At 30.2% G+C, this 20,488-nt stretch overlaps 1 protein-coding gene and 1 long non-coding RNA gene across 2 annotated transcripts; one reads left to right on the top strand and one right to left on the bottom strand.

The window, feature by feature from the left end:
• Positions 1 to 602: 602 nt before the first annotated feature.
• Positions 603 to 4,563, bottom strand: LOC105797205 ((+)-neomenthol dehydrogenase). Its single transcript, XM_012627160.2, has 5 exons — positions 4,328 to 4,563; positions 2,009 to 2,255; positions 1,869 to 1,922; positions 1,304 to 1,480; positions 603 to 1,222 (listed from the first exon to the last, which is right to left on the bottom strand). The coding sequence occupies exons 1-5, from the start codon at positions 4,345 to 4,347 to the stop codon at positions 848 to 850; spliced, it is 873 nt and encodes a 290-aa protein (XP_012482614.1). The 5' UTR covers positions 4,348 to 4,563; the 3' UTR covers positions 603 to 847.
• Positions 949 to 1,640, top strand: LOC105797215 (uncharacterized). Its single transcript, XR_001134696.2, has 2 exons — positions 949 to 1,097; positions 1,288 to 1,640. It is a non-coding gene; the product is annotated as an uncharacterized LOC105797215 (long non-coding RNA).
• Positions 4,564 to 20,488: the final 15,925 nt, after the last annotated feature.

Raw genomic sequence — 20,488 nt, 5'->3', positions numbered from 1 at the left:
TTATGAATCACAGAAGTGCAAACAATCTGTAATAATTGAGTAAATTTGTATTATTTACTTTCTGAGTTTTATTATTTATATTTCTTAAAAGATTTATCACTACAAATTTAACTTTAAAAAACACACTAAAAATTAAAATTTTATGGGAAATATTTAATGCAAGATTCGTGATAGTCTCATGCACCATTATTTAATAATATAATGACACATTATTATCAATGTAAAACAAAAAAATATTAAAGAGTTTAAAATAAATATAAATAATTTTATTTTAAAAAATAAATATTAATTATAATTATTAAATATAAATAAATATAAAAACATCCAAAATTCGAAATCCAAATCTAAAAACATCAAATATTAATTATAATTATTAAATAATCCTATTTTAATTAATAATTATAATTATTTTTGAATGTATACGATTTCTTTTTTATTTTAACTAATATTTTTAAATTAAATAATACAGTTATTGTTAGATGTCCAACACCCGCACAAAACCGGCATGTGTGGGCAAAAATGTCAATTTCTAGCAGCGGGAAAGGACCTGCAGAAATTTCTCTTTTGTTCATAAAAATCAACTCCCACTAAAAGCAACCATCTTTGAGATAAAACTAAAACTAATATTGCCATATATATATATATATATATATATATGTGTGTGTTTAGGTTCAAAAGTTGGGCAATTCCCATATATTACAACTTATAACAGAAAATTTCAGATATAAAGTGGGAATTTACAGAACAAATTTGCATTTCGCAACCAGATTTGTTGTCCATTGTCATTTTACTGTTGCATTGCATCTAAGTTGAGATTGCATTGTTGCCGTCGTCGTGGTGTCGATCATCAAGGTTCCGGAGTTGCAGGCTCACCCTTCACAAAAAAGAGACCAGAAGGGCCACCTTTAGGCAAGAGTGCCAACTTAACAGGAGTCACAGCACCTTCTTCAGCAGCTATTGTACCAGTGTTGAGGTTTATATCAGTTTTGGCATATCCAGGGCAAACAGAGTTGATGCAGAAATCTGGGTACTTGCTTGCCAGAATCCTTGTATAAGCATTCAATGCTACTTTTGAGACAGTATAGGCAGAGATGAAGGTTGGCCATCCTTTACTTCCATGTAAACCCTCCTTAAAATCTTTTAGATACTCGGTTATTAAGTCATTCAGTTTCTCCTCTGTTGTAACACCTGTTAACACTCCTTTAAGCTTTTCACCTTTACCCTGTAACAAAGAAACTTTTCCATCAACCATTTTTGAAGCTTATGATCTGAAATGGGATTTTACAGGAACTCGGGATTCTACCTTCAGCATGACTATAGAGGAGGAAACGTTTACAATCCTTGGTAAGTCGGATAGTTGCAGCAATGGAATAAGTGCTTCGGCAGTTCTTTTAGCGCCATTGTAGTTTGTTTTTAGGCATTCTTCGGCTAACTCGTAATTGTCATCAGTCGCTTTACTCCATATATCACGCGAATTTACCTACATTTGTAACAAGCTATCATGACACAATCCCATCCAACTACGTCTTTATTGTTTCTTCGAGTACCTATAAATCTATCAAAGTTTTACCACTCTCATATGTACGAAGACGGGTTTTTACCACCCTCATATGCACGAAGACGGGTTTGATTCCACTCCATTATTTTTTTCATCTATTAACATTCAATGCATGTTTAATAGTACATTACAAATTGAGAGGGATGTCATAGCCAAAACTTGAATCCTAAACCTTTAATGCCAACATAGAGTTCTTAACCACCATCTCCTTTTGAGTTAAAGAGAAATAATAAGACAATTAGGTATCCATGACCCAATAGGTTAGGTCCTGACAAATGCTTTCTTAATAAAGGTAGTTTAGCCAACACACCTCAGTACCAGGAGCAATTGAAAAGGTTGCACCTAATATCCCAGCATTGTTAACCTGCAAAAGATTAATTTATTAAGAAAATCTTATCATAGAAAATTAGGGTTCAGGTAATTATGGTATTTAAGTTGGATAATTGGTACCAAGATATCCAACTTCCCAAATTGTTTCTTCACAAAATCTGCCAGAGATGCAATGCTTTTAGGGTCTGCTACATCGAGCTGGTGAAAAACTAGATAACCCGAGAGACCAGAGTGTTTTAGACTTTCAAGAGCTTCAAGACCTCTTTTCTCATCTCTAGCTGTTAACACCACCATGATCCCATTTTGAGCTAATTGCTTACATATTTCAAGTCCAACACCCTTGTTTGCCCCAGTGACAACTGCATACCTGAAATAAGCAAATTCATTTCAAACCATTAGTTCAAAGAGGAGGCAGTTAATACCCAAATAAAATGGACCTATATCTATGTAAACCTCAAAGATAATAGTTTATTTGTTTAACATAAATATTGTCAAATGACACATAATGAATTCATTTTCTTCAATAAATAGAAGGTGCTAAATAAGTAACGAAAACAAATGATAAATGTACTGCCAACATTGTTAAAGAATAAGAAAAGTTGCATAAACCATAGAGTAATATTTAGATCTTAGCAACCCGTAAATCTATTATAAATGTTAAGCCTATGACCACACACAAAAACACATTTTTACTCTATTATCACTTTTGTTGCAAAGTAGTCATCCGTGAGCACAAATCGCACATCTACGAGCTCATCCAAAATTGTAATTTCACCAAAGTTGCGAGCTTTGTTAGACGCAAGCCCTTTCTCTGCAAGTTGCCAACTTGCCAAATTGCTCTGAAACGATAATATTTTTTGACAAAATGTTTTGGTTGCTGATTAGACTAAAATCAGCCAATAGAGTGGCAAGTTGTACTGTACAAGTTCCAAGACTTGCCAAGTTGTAATTATTTAATATTATTTTCAGCTTATTTAAGCATGGTTATACATGAAAACTACAAGCCAAGTAATGAAAAAGAAGATCATAACTTGATTGCTTCATTTTTTATATGTTTTTTTTGCTTTCTGTCTCAATCCATTTTTCATCAAATATCCAATAGCTTTTAAATTTGTTTCTCTCTATGCTAAAACATTGATTTAAGTATCGAAAAATATATTGGAGCACAAGTTTTGATATCTCTTAACTCACTCATGTTTTATACTGAGCTCAACTCACTCCATTCTACAAGTCTAACAAAAAAATGAATCAACATTTGGCGCCATATATGGGCACTGATAAAAAAACTCCATTGCTAAAATCTTTCAAAGTTATTTCTTCTTCTTTGGATTCTTTATCTTTTAATATTTCTCATTCTATTTTTGAATTTCTTACTTTTTTCCATTTTGGGTTTCTTAAACTCAAAAATCTCATTTCAGTTTTTGGATTTCTTCAACTTTACCAACACATTACACCCTCATTTTATTTCTTAAAGTTTCATTTTATGAGCTTCCTCAACACATTCAATCTCCATATTTGGAATTTTCTAATTATCCCCAACACTTTAAAGTCTTTTTTTTTTTTATCTTTTGAAGCTTCTTCAATATTTATGTTATTCTTGGGTTTGCTTTTTAAGTTTTCCCCAATTTTGGCTCATTAAAATTTTGAAAATTATTAAAATTATATTAATCTAATAAATTTTAAATTGTTTATTCTTCAAATTATTTGATTATTTTTACATTTAACACTTTTTTAAATTTAATAATAAAAAGATATATATTTTTCTCTAAATCATTTTATATAGCCTAAAAGATATAAGTGCAGTCAAAACATTGATACACATCTCAAGTTGTTAAAGAACAATATTTTTTAAATTTTATATATTAATTGAATTTATAATGTCCATATTCTGGACTTAAATTTTAAATGATTTTTATAATTTTATTTTTGAACTTTTGAGTTTTACTCAATATTTTTATAAATTTTAGTAATTATTTTTAAAAAATTTAAGTTTAGAATGAATGATGGTCAAAACTCATCCCAAACATAAAAATTTAAAATATTTTTGAAGTGTTTAACTTTTAATTAAAATTTAATGCATTTCAAAGCTTTTTAACTTTTAATCTACCGTTTTACACCATTCAAGAAAACACATAAGAAATGGGTTGCTAACATCCCTAAATAATAGGAAATTTTGAATTAGCCAATTATGGAGTAGTATTCAAATTTAGGCAGCTAAATTTTAACATCTTCTCAATGACCTATTTTACATGTATTTTCAAGCTTCCTTTTTTTTCCTATCAAAATACTAAACGTCTTAAAACATAAGCTCTGATGCGTCTTAATTCACCCTATTTTGTAGTTTACATACAACAAAATCCAACTCCATATCCACATAACCCAGCCCACCAACCAAAAAACAGACAGTAGCAGCACGGAATTTGAAGAAAAAAGTAGTACCTCTTGGTTGCTTCTGCCATTGATGATGTTGAGTAGAAAGACCCTGTCTGGTTTGAAGTCTGAAAAGCTGATGATATAATAAATTAAAGAAGAGAAAAATGTTTTCATATGTTTTTAGAGATACATAGACAATCCTTAAAATGCAAAAGTTCCTAGAAAAGGCTCCTTATATTTCGAACGAAGTTGTGGTATCTAATCATAGTCCAAATAAACCAAATCCCCACGTAACCTACAACTGCCTTACGGGGGACGTTTGGCGCAAAATTTTGACAGCTCAATTAAGCTTTTATCAACAAGATAAGCCTAAAAGGTTTAAATGTGCAAAAGGTTTCTCTATTTTTTTTTTTTTAGATTTAGTCTTTATACTTTAATTTTGAGAGATTAAATTTTCGTATTTTTTTTAATTTTAAAATATTGATTCCTCCATTTAATTTTTTCGTTAAAGATAGAATAACTTTTAAGCCCTCAACAATTATAATTTTTGTTAATTTGATCTTTGTCCTTTAAAAGTACATAAAATTTTTAAAAAAATCATATTTTAAATAAAAACTTAAAGCTTAAAAAATTATATTTTTTTAAAATAAAAAATTATAAAAAAACTCCTTAAAATTCAAAAAAAATGAAAAATATTTTAAAAATATAAAAATTCCAAAATTCATTGTTATCTAAATTGATTGGTTGCATTGAGAATCGATATGAATCGGTACAGGCTGGTTAAGCCGAGTTAACAATCAATTGAATCGACAGTTGAACCAATTTTGAATTGGTCTAACTAATTGGTTCTGAAACAACTGGTTCGATCGATTCAAAGCAAATAAATTATTAAAAATAAAAATATTATAAAAATTATAAAAATCGGTTCAATTGATTTTTTAGCCCGGTTTAAATTATTTGTGCCAGTTTGTGGGTCAACTAGTTTTTAAAAATTTTAAACTATTACAACCCTCAACATTTATAGTTTTTTCTCAATTTGGTCATTATCCTTTAAAAGTATGCAATTTTTAAAAAAAATATTTTTTCATATTAAAAAAAAAATTAGCAAATTATATATATTTTTAAAAAATTTTGAAAAATAGGAACTCTTTAAATTTCAAAAATAAAAAATATTTTTTAAATGATATAAAAATCCAATGTTATCTTAGCCAGACCGAATTGGTTGGATTAAGAACCGGCTAGAGTACCGGTCCGATGAGAGGTAAAAAACTAGTTGACCTGCGAACAGATACGGACTTGTCAAACCAAGCTAAAAAAATCAGTTTCGTTTGTAACACCCCTTACTCGACCCGTTTGTCGAGTCATGATACTGAGATGTCACATTCATTACTGAAGTAACTACGATCACTCCAAATCAATTTAACAATTTTTTAATTCAAGTAGTTAAGCTTAAAATATGATTTAGACATTTATTTGAGCTTAAAATGAGCTTATGAAAGCTCCTAAGGTGAACGGAGGTCGTTTAGGGACCAAATTGTAAAGTTCAAACTATCGAGTGCTTGTCGCAACTTTATGGATTCCATGTCGCAATGTCACTCTCTGAATTGAGCTCATCACAACCTCACGATGGTACCATGCCGTATCTCAATCCTGCACTTTGAAAACTTAAGCATTTTACTTTCTATCACTTATGCAATTTTAATTCATAACTCCACAACATTGCTCCTATCAACCAATTCAACCAACATAGCATTCTTTTAAGCCAAATTCCAACCTTAAACATTACCCAATTTAACATTCAACTTAAAACAACATCAAACATATCCATGGTACAAAATTTACAAAGAAAATAAAAAGCCATCAATTTCTTCCATTGAATTCATCCACAAACATACTTAACATATTCCTATGTACATGCCAAAAGCTATAGCCAAAAAATTAGAATTCATACACTCTTCCAAGCTTGATTTGTGATGAGATGAGTTGGAATCGATCTTCACTCTAAAGCTTCAAACGATCTTCACCTACGCGTTTGAAAGAAATGCATTAAGTTCACGAGAGCTTAGTAAGCATATCAAGAATTAAACTTTGCATTTGAAATTAATTCATTACACATACACATATATAAACATATATATAACTATCATGAATCACTATCATCATACACAATTTGTTTATATAATAACTATAGTAAGGTACTAATTCAACAAGTGACAAGCTACTTACCAATGTCATTTTTAAGTTCACTTACCTTGTAATTCTGTTTCAAAAATGTAGACTCAATAGAACATATATGATATGCGGAATTGTCGGTAATTTTCACCGGAGTGTCACTATTATTTGCACGGATGTACGGATGTCACTTTGCACTGAAGTTCCATAAACACTTGCAACGTAGTGTCATCATCACTTGCACCATAGTGCCACAATCACTTGCACGCATTGAAATTTTCCTAATGGCATGTCGTTTATATCCTACTAGTTCTCATTTTGTCTACTTGGGCATTTAAAATATCCAATTTATTTACATTTTCTCAACATAGAAGACAATTCAAATTTTCCTATTTTTACAAATTAGTCCTTATCCATATAAAATCAATCATTCATCAAATTTCACTTGACATCTATTTTGTCAACATTCAATACTTCACTTAATTACTTCATGTCAATATCAATTTCACCTATCTAACTTTTACACTCTTTGCAATCTAGTCATTTCTCTAATTTCACTACACATACACTTTTCAATTCATTGTAGAAATACCATTTTACTTTCAAATAATTTCCAAAATACATATCATCATTTTCAACTGCAAATATATCTCATAAATGTTATTAAACCAAATTATCATATTCTTGTTTAGGGTTTAAATTAGATAAAGTAAAATTCTTGATATTCTTAAAACAAAATTGCTTGGAATAAACCCTACCTTCTTCTTACTTCCTTCACTCCTTGTTATTTCTTTGCTTTTATCACCAACTTTGTTAGAGATTGACCCGATTAAGTAAGGAACAAGTAAAAATAGCAAAAGAAATTGAGAAATTGAAAACGCAAATTTAATATGGAAAAACTCCTCCAAAGAGGATAAAAAAACCACGGGCAAAGATAATTTTACTACAATGGCAAAAGAAACGAATAGTACAAAAAGATGGAAATAAAAACTAAACCCCGAAAACCTGAAAACAAAAAACCCTCAAAACGTAAACACAAAATCCTCTAAATGTGTTATGAGTTCTAATATCTAATGGTGTATTTTCTAAGGTTGTAAAAGAGCCTATTTATAGGCCTAATTCATATATCAAATAATAGTAAAATAATCTAAACTAATCAGTGTTTGATTGAAACAAATAAACAAAGTTTAACTAGAAGATTATTTCTCAAATTTGACTGAAATAGGAGTCATACTTAACAAACTTGATGTTAACTCTTCTTCTCCTTCTCTTCATTAACACAACACATATACAAACATTGAATATCAAAACAAAAATCTCATACTATTTCATGCATTTTAAATGAAATAAACATGAAACCCCTTAAGGAAATCTTATCATCCTTACCTTAACCTTTTGAATCATTAACTTCTCTTTTCTCTCTCCTCAAATATGTATTCTAGCTAGCTCTACATAAAATTTAGCTTGCCATGAAGTTACTATTGTGATTTCACTAATATCTATGGTGAAAATTTAGAAGTTAAAGTTTAAGAGAGGTGAAAATGGTAAGAGGTAGGGGTGAGCAAAACTCAATTTGATTCGAAAAAATAAAATAAAAATTCAAATTTCGAGTTAATCGAATCAACTTATTCGAGTCAACTCGAATAACTGATTCAAGTTTCGAGTTTGAGTTGAGTTGAATTTCACAATTTGAATAATTCGAATAACAGATTGGTGTAAATACTCTTTTGGTCCCTGTCAACTTTGAAAATAAGCAAATTGGTCTCTCTCAACGAAAAATACAAAAAAAAATCAAAATAATTTTAAAATTCAAAATATTTATAAAAAATTTAAAATTTATATTTTTTAAAAAAATAAATTTTTAAAAAATTCTAAAATATATATAAAAAATTTAAAAATTTAAAATTTTCTAAATTAATAATTTGGGGACCTAATTAATGATTCAAATTTATCATACTCAAGTATTTTTTTTGTTTGCTTTAAAATTTTTTAAATATATATGGTTTCAAATTTATGTGCTCTAACATGAAATTAATTATCTTGTAACAATATTTTTATTTGATATATTTAATTTTTAAATTTTACTCAATTCGAAAAAATTTCAAATTAAGTTAGGATGATAAAATAGGACTTGTGAACTCGATTAACTCAAAATTTTTTTCACTCTATTCAATTCTACTCGATTGAACGCTCACCCTTAGTAGGAGGAACTAAATTGAAAGAAAATGAAAAATGAAACAAGAAGGGAGATGAAAGACTGTTTATTTTGATATTTTTGTTTTGTTTTATTTATTCCAAAGGTCCTTGTACTATTTCAAATTTTAACATTTAGTTTTTATACTTTAATTTTGAGAGATTGAATCTTCGTACTTTTTTTTTTGTTTAAAAATCTTGGCCCCTCTATTCAAGTTTGTCATTAAAGTTAATGGTGTCAAAGGCAAAATAATTTTTTTAGCTCTCAACATTTACAGTTTTTGCCAATTTTGTCCTTACCCTTTAAAACCCATAAAATTTTTTGAAAATTTTAAAATTTCTTTTTTTTCATATTTTAAATAAAAAAATTTTAAAAATAAAAATATGAAAAAATAAAACTCTTTAAAATTCGAAATATAAAAAAATATAAAAATTCTAACATTCAATATTATCTAATCATACCAATTAGACTAAGAACCGGTTGGAGTATCGGTTCGATGAGAGGAAAAAAATCGATTAATCTGAGAACCGATATGGATTGATTGAACCGAGCTAAAAATCTATTGAACTAAATTTGAATTAGTCTAATCAATTGGTTCCCAGAATAACTGATCTGACCAATTCAAAGAAAATAAAATATTTAAATAAAAAATAAAAAATTATAAAAATTGGTTCAACTGCCAATTCAATTGGTTTGTTTAGCTTGGTACAGCAAGTTCGTACCGATTCATAGGTCAACCAGGTTTTTACCTCTCATCGGACAATACCCCAACCAATTCTTGATCCACCTGATCTAGTTTGATTTAGATAACATTGAATTTTATATATTTAAAAAGATAATTTTTATTTTTTTATAAAGAGTTCTTGTTTTTTCATATTTAAATATATATATATAATTTACTATTTTTTTTTTGTAAATATGAAATTTTTTACATAATTTTAAAGGGTAAGAACCAACTTGACCAAAAATTGTAAATGTTGAGGGAAAAAATAGGTTAAAACTTTTAAAAATTGGTTGATTAGTTAGTGAACCGGTACAGACAGTTTGAAACCAAGTTAAAAAACTAGTTGAACCAATTTTTAGAATTTTTTAATATTTTTATTTTTAATATTTTATTTTCTTTGAATTTGTTGGACTAGTTGCTTTGGAAACCAATTCGTCAAGCCAATTTGAAATCAGTTCAATTGCTAATTCAATCGATTTTAGCTCGGTTCAACCAATTTGTATCAGTTCGCTTATTTACTTTCAAAGTTTTATTATTTCTATTTCTTGAAGATTTACCACTATAAATTTAAATTAAAAAAACTAAAAATAATTGTTTTTGGAAGAAAATTTTATGTACGACTAGTGTGCCAAACTCATGCATCATCAGTTAATAATAAGATAATACATAGTTATTGATGTAAAACAAAAAATATTGAAGAGTTTAAAAACAAATATAAATAATAAATTTATTTTTAAAAATAATATCGACTATTCTTTGTCTTTACGGAGACCTTGGTGTGATGGAGGGATGTAATTGAAATTGTTTAAACATTTGATGCCTATAGGCTTTGCACTTTAGTGTCTTGGTATGGTCTACTTTAATCTCATATGAGCCATCTTGGTGTGGTTTAGTTCACTCACGTATCCGAGTCCATTTTACTAGAATTCCATTGGACGAAACAATGTAATCAAATCTTGAAATCGAAAAATGAAATTAACCGAATTTTGGTAAGCTATTATGACATATGCATGGAACTAGGCTAATGAACATGTATAAGTAGATGATGTTTGACTGTTGAATGTGGTGCCTTTGAATGGCATATTTCCTATTTTAATTAGGATATTGAAATTGGCATTTTAATGTGTGTTTTGATGATGCTTAAATCTCTTTAAAGTGTGCTTAAATGGGTTGAATGATTGTGCATGAAATGGTATTGGAAATGGTTTGATTTTAGGTGAATTTTGGGTCTACACGACCTAAGACATGGGCGTGTGACTCAGCTGTGTGGGACACATAGCCTAGCGACACAGTCGTGTGTCATTTGAGGGTTCTTTTGTATGCAAGTCAGTGAGTCACATGGCCTAACACACAGCCTGGCACACGGGAGTGTGACACGGTCGTGTGACCATACTCAAAGAGTTATATGGGTGAGGACACGGGATGGGACACAGCGGTGTGTCCCTAGTTCGAAGGTTACACGGCCTGAGACATGGGCATGTGTCTTAGCCGTGTGAGGCACACTACCGTGTGACCTCTGTTTTCTAATTTTGCTACTTTTTCCCAAATTTTCTAAATTGTTTCCAATTGGTCCCGAATTGTTTCTAGGTTATTTTTAGGGCCTAGAGGGCTCGACTTAGAGACATTATCATGTTTATGAATGATTTATGTTATGATTAATGTAATACCCAATTTCCGCCCGGGCCCAAAATCATAGATAAATAAACACCAAATTAAAACAAAATAAAAAAACCAAATAAATGTCCAGTTTTTATTACAACAGTAGGCCCAATTAATTTATCCAAACCCAAAATACATCAGACCCACTAAGCCCCAATATCATAAATCCAATTATTAACCCAACTACCTAATTACAGCCCCAAAACCTAAGATTTACCCTAGCCCAACAAGATAACCAGAAAAAGAAAACAAAAGAACCCTAAGCCGCTGCAACAGTTTCAGCCACCATCGCCTCCGTCCGTCTCTCGCACGTGCCGCACCTTCCACGTGCGCCTCTAGCTGGCGTCTACCTGCATCACAACAAACCAGTAACAGCAAAAGAGAACGCACTAGAAGCAATAACAGAAAGGCCAGCGATTAAGTAGAGGATTATTTGTTTTATTATTTTTATTTTGCTGTAAATTGATAGATTTTTGGCTATAAAAAGCCGATTCATTTTCTGTAAAAAGGGATCTCCAAATGAATAAAAAAGGAGAAAAGAATACAAATAGGAGGAAAGGAAATTGAATAGCAGTTTTGAAAAAGAGGTGATTTTAAACTTTTATTCGCTTTTCTTTGTTTTTTCTTTACTCATTTTGTTCATTAATGGTACTAAAATAAAAGAGAAAGAGAGGTGAGAGAACAAGGAGTTTACCTGGCGATCGATTCCTTGCTTACTCCGTTGCAATCGGAGATCGAGTGAGGGATCTTAGAATGGCCAGTTTGAGAGCATGATTTTGAGGCAGAGGCATTTGATTTTGTTGATTCACTGGCGGCTGCTAACTTAGGGTTTCAAAATAGGTTTTGTACAGCAAAAGAAACGGCATCATTTAGGGCTTGCATCAGTGGCCCCAAAATGGCGTCGTATATGCTCAACCGTGTGCGACCCGACTTAACCGGGGGAAAATTTGCGCGTTTTGTTTCAATGGCCTATTTGTGTGCTTAGTCCTTCTCTTTTCTCGATTTGTTTGAATTTAATCCTTTTTGTTTTTTTAATTTTTCCACTTAATTTGATCTTGTTTTCAATTTCGTCCTCCGTCAATTGAGGAGACAAAAACGGCGCTGTTTCCTGTGATCTGACTTGATTATGAAACTTGTGCGTTTATTTTCTGTTTTAGTCCCTCGATTTTTAATAAAATACAAATTTGATTCTTCTTTTGTTTTATATTTATATTGGCTGCCTGTTTAATTTTGTTTTTATTTCAACTTAATCTTTGATCGATTATTTTATTTCATTTTGTTTTTTTTCCTCTAATGATGTTTCAACTTTAATTAAACTTTTATTAACTTAATTTCAAATTAAATTAGCTCTTATTTTGACATATTTATTATTTATTTTAGTATTATTTTAATATTTCAAATTAACATGCTTTAAATTTATCATACATTATTTTTTTAAAAGGTCTATTATATACTTTTATTTTCAAACTTGACATGTTATTATTTGATAAATTACTTATTAGTATATATGTTTTATGAGAATTTGATGTAATTTGTATATATTTAAATGTTTTATTTTATGTTATAATTTAAAATTCTTTTTATATATTTCTATATGTTAAATGTTTACATAATAATATTTTTTAGAAATACAATTGTTCTTATATATATAACTTATTAAATTATTCTTTTCAAGTATATATATTAATGTTTTGATTTTATTATGATTATTAATTTTAAGTGTTTTAATATATTTGAATAGGTATTTTAAATTATTTTATTCATATGTAATTATTTTCTTTTAAAATTTACTAATGTACGTTATATACCCCATTTTTCATGTATATTAGTATATATGTATTATTACTATTATATATATATATATATATATGTATATGCTTTGTTTGAATTTATTTCAATTCATTTTTAATAGTTTTTTCCTTAAGTCTATTTTGAAGTCTGTATGTAATTTATTGTAAAATTTTTATACATAGAACATATTTATCATATTTTTTGTCTTAGTATATCTTTTAAAATAGATGATAGATTTATTTAGTTTTAGTTTTGATATTGATATTTATATAATGTGATTAACATTATTGTTGCTATTCTTATTTGTATTTATTTATTTTTTGCTTATTTAACTATCTTTTACATCATACATTGATATTCAATCATATTACATTTGTTTTAAAATGGTGTTTCATTAAAGCATTAAAATCATTTTATTTTCATAAATTTTCAAAATATTCGGTGTTCATGATTTTCGAGAGGATTGTGCCCTAACTTACTGGGCTTCAATTCTTTACGATGAATTTAGATAGTCAAGTATTTATTTTACAATAAAATTATTCAATTTCTAAATAAAGTTTTTCAGAATTTCGAAATGTCGGACCCTAACTCACTAGATCTGACAATTTTGCTATCTCGAATTAAGGGTTTTTAAAATAAAGGCAATATTCGGTGTTTTGGAATTTCGAGAAATTGAACCATAACTTATTGTGTTCTAATTTTTCATTTGACCTAAATAACCAAGTATCCTTCTCAAAATGCATGAGTTTTAAAAGTTAAAAGATACACTTAATTTTGAAGATTAAATTATTGCACCCTAACTTACTGAGTGTGATAACTTATTTCTTTGAAATGAGTGCGTCTTATCACTCAATTTGATTTATTCAAAATTTCTTTTCAAAGGATCGTATTTTCGTATCTTTTCAAAATTTCAATATTAAGAAATTAAGCAATCAATTCGGTGCCAATTTTTGGGCGTCGCGAGGGTGCTGACCCTTCCTCGAACGTAACTGACTCCCGAACCTGTTTTCTCACGTTTCAAAGACCTAAATCGATATTTTAGTAAATCAATATGTTTTATTAAAATCTCAAGGTGACCCGATCGCACCTCGAAAAAGGGTTGGTGGCGACTCCATTTTCATTTTCAAAGTCGATTCCTGTTTTTCAAATAAAAAATGGTTTCGACAATTAAATTATTGAATGATTTAAAGTTTAAATGTTCCTGATTGTACGGTAATGCTCCGTAACCCTATTCCAATGATGGAAACGGGTTAGGGGTGTTACAATGACCCAAGTAGAATAGATCCTAAAATCTTTTATGGATTTATTCACTTGTAACATTCATAGTGAGGCATACCTAAATCCTGAGTGGATGGTGGGCTATGTATGCGTGACTCATACACTTTGACGTAAGTAAAAACCTAAGTTAAAATAGATAAGAAACCGAAAGCTAGTGCGTTGGGTGCACAACTTCTGTAGTATGTAGCGTTATTCACAACAGTGGAATTCATAGCCCAAAACATGAGTATATGATTTTCTCTCATTGGCATTACATGGTTGATGACAAGTAAACGTGGTCACAGGTCGTCCGTCTTTATGATGGATGACTTGATCACTATTTGCTAGTGGTTGACTTTTCATGAAGGAAGATGTATGGTTACCATGAGATAAAATAGGATCATATTAGGAGAAAAGATTTTATCCCAAAGAGATTAAGGATATCTTATGAGGGTAACACACTTATGACAAGGTCATTGGATGAGCACTGAGTAGTCACTTTTGTAATCGTATGTCGTTGGCAGAGCTTAGTCATGATACTATAGTGGAATGACTTTGTAACTAAATGAGTTTATAATTAATAGGAGAAAAGCTGAAACTTAATTATAAATCATTTGAGCCTCAACTACATCTGTCCAATCGGTCATTCTGCTAGTTTGTTGAAACCAAAAATGAATTGTTTGTTTTGAATAGAAATGAACAGAATGAATAGAAAAAAAGAAATGAGAAACATTTAGGAATGATTATGACCTTCGAAATGGAGAAATAGAATCATATGGAAATGAATGTAGGTTTCCAAAAATGGAAATGAAAATTTGCAATCTTATATGGATTACTTAAAAATGATCAGAAGAATGAGTTTATGTTTTTGGACTATTTCGAAGCCCAAAAAATGAAAATAAATCATTAGGTCATAGTGAACATGTTGAGTTGTGAAACGTTAAACATATTTTCTCGAATACCAGGGCAAATTCATCAAAATTTTATTGAGGGTAAAATCACCAAAATTTTGTTAGGGTAAAATAGGGATGAGAAAATTATTTTATATATAAATATTAAACTTTTTTTTGGGAAATAAAAAAATTAAATCGGGTTGGATCAAATTATAGAGTTCTCAGTCAAAAAGGCCCAAGAAGTACTCGTAATTGGACCCGATGTGAGAGAGTCCCAAAAACCTGATGTAATATGAAAGGGGCGGCAACCTTCGGAGGTATACTAGGGTGTGTCGTCCACCCCTCTCCTACTCTAAGAAGGAAGTTTTTCTATTTGAAATAAACCACTACAACTCAACAAGAGCTCTACTTTCTCCTCCTATAAATAGATGGCATCGGTAGAGCTATTTACAAAATTTTTGAGAGATTGTTATTCTGCTAAAAAATAGAGAGAATTAGTTCTTAACTATTAAGTATATTTTTCCTAAATAACAATTCTACTAGTTTCTATAAAGAAGAGAGAATTTTTGCTTTCACCCCAAAGGGAGAGAAAACTTTTTCTAGTTATGTATTTTGATTCAATTGGTTCAAGCCTACACTCGAAGTAGTTCGTGGCACGAGAATAGCAGAGAAGATCGTTTGGTTGAAAGTTAGTAAAAATGAATGTTTATTAAGCCGAAAACACATGTATGAATTTGGTTAAGGTTTATTTCTATAAATATCACAAACCGATTCAGTTTTAAAAATTTTAATTTTCCTCTCAAACCAAATTTTTACAATAGAGAGACCCAATGTCGATCATTGGTTAGCTGACATTTACTTCTTTGGTTTTCAAATTCTTATCCTCCCTATTTCCTGGCAAACTGCCTGCCATGGTTAGTCCTTAGTGGACTCTCTTTTTTGCTAGCACGAGTGATTTAGCCCCCGTATGACCTCGGCGGGCTTAGCCGCCTCTAGTTTCCCTTTTATCCCCAAACCCTTAAGTTTCGTTCCCTCATCTAGTACATCCTCCATTACAGGATTATTCGTTAAGATCTGTAACCTCATACCCGCGTGTACTTCATAATTTACATGGTAAATCCTCATAAGGGGGTTCACCTTATTCTGTCAGCCTTAGAGTTCATTCCAACTTCGCAACCTTTACCAATCCATCACCGAGTTAGGATCTTATGCCTTATGATTCTTATGTTCACCTTACCGGTTAATTCTTCATGATGCCATAGCAGAGTTATGGTATCTCACTCTTTTTCTTCGTATTAAATGTCTTGGCGGACGTTCCCCTGTCTTCTGTCCTGGTGGGATTTATCACACCTTCAGTCCTGGTGGATGTTACTCGTGCTTACTGTCCCGGTTGACTATTCCATTTTCCATAGCATAGTTATGCTCTTACACATTAGACATCTTTAGAGGTGTCATCTCGAAGGACCTTACCTGTAACACCCCTTAACCTCAAACCGTCGTCAGAACAGGGTTACGAGGCATTACCGAACATATCAAACAATTTACAAATAATTCTTCAATAAATAACCAACATATTAAAATAAATCATAAATTCATATAAATTTTACTAATTGACTTCATTCATTTTTTTTATAAATTTCGGCAGCATTTCTGCTTATTTTTACATAAAACCCCCTGCAAATTTTAAATCGCAACCAAACCAATCCCAGTAATTCAACCAATACATTTATATACTTAAATTATACTTGACATATTGACATAACAACTTAATTAATGAAAATCCTATTATCATTTCTAATTAATTCATAAAACTAATCAAGCCATTTCAATTCGATACCAATGCTATAAATAAATTTTACCATTTTACTAATATAATCATCAAAACATCAAATACTTTTTTTTACAACAAAATTATATAACATACCAAAATAATCATTATAATTCTTATGTACATACCACTTTCATTTAAGGAAGAAAACATCACCGAAATCTTTATGTCGGAGTCGGGATTGTCCTGGATGTTGAACCGAGACTCTGACTCCTTTTTAACCTGCGCACGGAAACAACCATACGCTAAGTATTTTATACTCAATGGTATTACCATAATTCAAATTATAATAGCAAAAAAGAAATAGAATTACCAAGCATGTAACTATCCATCTTCTTAATTATCAATTAATTCTTAAACTATCATCAATTAACAATAACAATAAAATATATAACTATTCTTCAATTTCAATCACATATCACATGTAACAAATTCATTTGATTTTCTCATTTCAATTATTCACCCTATTAACAATCTGGACTTTGACGGATACACAGATTCCAACCCAAACACACCAGTACGGCATATTGTGCCTAAAGCGGTACATAGTACACGATCAAGATATCGACACATAAGTGCACAAACGACACACGAGGTGCCTGATACGACACATAAAGTGCCTGAGATACGACACATAAAGTGCCTGATCGGCAAAGCCGATAAATCCCGTACTCTTCCAAATCCTATGGCATGCCAATTATATCCGACTCAGTCTGACTAGTTAATAGGTTATTTCAATTTCACAATCCAATTTTCACCTTTATTTCAATAATTCATTTTCAATATCAATTATACTTTTTCATTCACTAATCAAAACACAATTCAATACCAACACATACTTTTAAAATTCACATTTCATTTAAATTTTACTTTTCCATTTTCAAGTCAATATTCATTTCAATTCCACACATATATCCATTATTCAATTGAATTTCTTTCAACTTAATAATAATACTTACCTTATTATTTGCTTACCATACTTATAATTTAAATTTAACATTAAAATAATAAATAATTTGAATTATAGTAATAAAAACCCGAATTTGCTCGATTATTCCTCAATAACCTTCTCTTTTTGTTTGTGTGCCGATGCCTCGAGTTCCGTGTTAGCTACGAAAATAATAATTTACACTATTAATTACAACATTAATTTATAATAATAATAATAGAATTTCTATCTAATTTATACTTTAATTCCAATTTAATCCTAACTAAACTTATTTACTTTTCTAATTTAATTCACACTCTATTTCTATTCAAATTTCTTCTAAACTCAAATTTATCTACTAATTTTTCAGCATTTTCACTAATTTCGAATTTTCCTCAATTTAGTCCCTACAACATAAAACTTATAGCTTACTTTACAATTTAATCACTTCATCAATTCTAACTTAAAATTCATTCAATTAAATCCCTAATTCAACAATTTATTCAACATGAACCATGCTTAAAACCTATGAACTTACAAAATATCAACTTAATTCCATCAAAACTTTGTTTTAAAGCTTCTAAATCATCAAAACTAAATAAAAGGGCTTAATTGACTTACCAATCAAAGCTTTAAACCTTAAACCTTTAGTTTTTCCTTTTCTTTTCTTTCTTTCTTTTCTTGCTCTGTTTCGAATTCCGTTCTTTCTTTCTTTTTGTTTTCTTTTATTTGTTCACTAATTTAATTACTTTAATATAATAATAATTAAAACAAATATCTATTTAGTAATTAAATATAAGTATTACAAATTTATGTATTTTATTAATACACTTGTATTAAATTATCACCATACATTTGTCTTTATTTAATTTATTTCTTAATATAATATTTATAATATAGTTATTTAATAATATATTTTATAATTAATTTATATATTTATATACATAAATAATATAAAAATCTAAGATTTTACAATCTTATGCCGCCTCAACCTCCAAATGTGGCTTAATTGCCCATTTGGTCCCTATTATTTTCCTTTAATTTATAATTAAACTTTTACCCTTTATTTAATTTAATCTTTTTTGCTAATTACCCTTAATTAGGCTAAATTCACCTATCTAAAACCTAATTAAACACACAACTAGTCTAGTAAATATTTCTAATAATTATTTTCGAACTCAATTTACTAAGACGGAGGCTTGATATTATACTTTTCCGATGCTCGTGAATTTTTGGGTCATTACATTACCGTCATCGCGGTGTCACCCCATAGAGTCTGCTGACCGCCGTCACGGTGATGCTTTATGGAACCTAAATACCATCATCATGGTGTTGTCTCGAATGACCTATTTCACGTATCACATTGATGCTTGAACACCGAAGTGTCTCCCTCGTAATGCCCGGATCTTCGCGCATCGCAATTTACTCCCTACGATCTTAGATGACAGTATCTTATCGAAATTTCACTTTCCTTTTCCTTATTCACCCGTCCATTTCTTCATTTTTCGTCTAACATTGATGCTCGAACACCGTAGTGCTCCATCTGCAAGGCCCAGAGTTTCGCACATCACAATTTGCACTCAACAATACTATATGGCAGTATCTAATAGAACTACCCCTTTTTCCAATCCTAACTTTGTCTAACCCATCAATATTTCCCATCGTATTTCACAATTTAACACTAAGTATCAGCATAATAAACATAATAACGTGGAGCACGCCAATCTTATACATGGGTTAATATGGCCATTTAATGCATACTGACATACATGCGATGCTCTATTACCCATACAACCTTATACATGCATAGCATTCTCAGGCAACAACGATATTACAACATTGTAAGACTCATCCTAGACTCAACACAAATTCTTTCCATCCATACAACATCAAAAAATGGAGTATAGAATCTCACCTAAATTCCTTTATTCTTATCAATATAGCTTGTCCATACGTTAGAGCCTCATTTGTCCTAACAGCTAAGCATAACAATCATTTATCAATTATCTTAAAGGCATTCAAACCTTAAAACCCAAAATCCACAATTTCATAGAAGTGTTAAGAGTTTTACTCTACTTCTTCCCTCAATCCACAAGTTCCTAGTTTCTTTACTTCTAGACTCCAAATCACACGATGGCTACAACATGCAGAGCTTCTACACATACACACATATATATACTCCAAAAGCATGGTCTCCATAGACCATTTCCACCTCTAAATCCTAATCATTTTGTCCATACTAAGATTGGAATCTAATCATTCCCAAACCAGCCACTTAAGTTTCTAAGTATCTCATTAAAGTCCAATAATTTCTATTCCTATACAATCGACTCCCCTGCTCTTCCTTGAGTTTGGGTCCTTATGAGATCCAAGTGAGACACTCACCTAGTCGGATGGATACGGATCACACACTATCATCAAGATGGTAGAAACATGTTTATCTTGGTACTTAGAATTGTGGAATGTATATAAGGTCTTTGGTTATGTAATGGTCATTCCCTAAATGTGAATGTCAAGGTTGAATGTGTGGTTATGGTCATGATTGTATGTTAAGCTTGATATGTGGTCTAGCTAAGCTTAGATTTGTCCATGAGTTGTATACCATTTGAATAATTGGTTGCAAAGGTTGCATATGATATTATTGCATAAATTCGTATGCCATGATGAATTGATTAATTGAGATGAACCTATGTTTTGTGAGGATTTCCATTATAGGTCACAAAAATTGCCAAACTATGTTGGATGTTATGTTGAAATTTAAAAGGGTTATGAGTTGTAGTG

The sequence above is a fragment of the Gossypium raimondii genome, chromosome 7 (genome assembly GCF_025698545.1).
Source record: "Gossypium raimondii isolate GPD5lz chromosome 7, ASM2569854v1, whole genome shotgun sequence".
Taxonomy (NCBI): domain Eukaryota; kingdom Viridiplantae; phylum Streptophyta; class Magnoliopsida; order Malvales; family Malvaceae; genus Gossypium; species Gossypium raimondii.
This window is presented reverse-complemented; position numbering and strand designations above follow the sequence as displayed.

What these genes read in the sequence shown, in the direction of transcription:
- LOC105797205 (XM_012627160.2), bottom strand. Translation starts at nt 4,347, where the DNA reads ATGGCAGAAGCAACCAAGAG. An exon ending in ATGGCAGAAGCAACCAAGAG is followed by an intron (nt 2,256 to 4,327) that starts GTACTACTTTTT and finishes TGCTTATTTCAG; the next exon opens with GTATGCAGTTGTCACTGGGG. An exon ending in CCTCTATAGTCATGCTGAAG is followed by an intron (nt 1,223 to 1,303) that starts GTAGAATCCCGA and finishes TCTTTGTTACAG; the next exon opens with GGTAAAGGTGAAAAGCTTAA.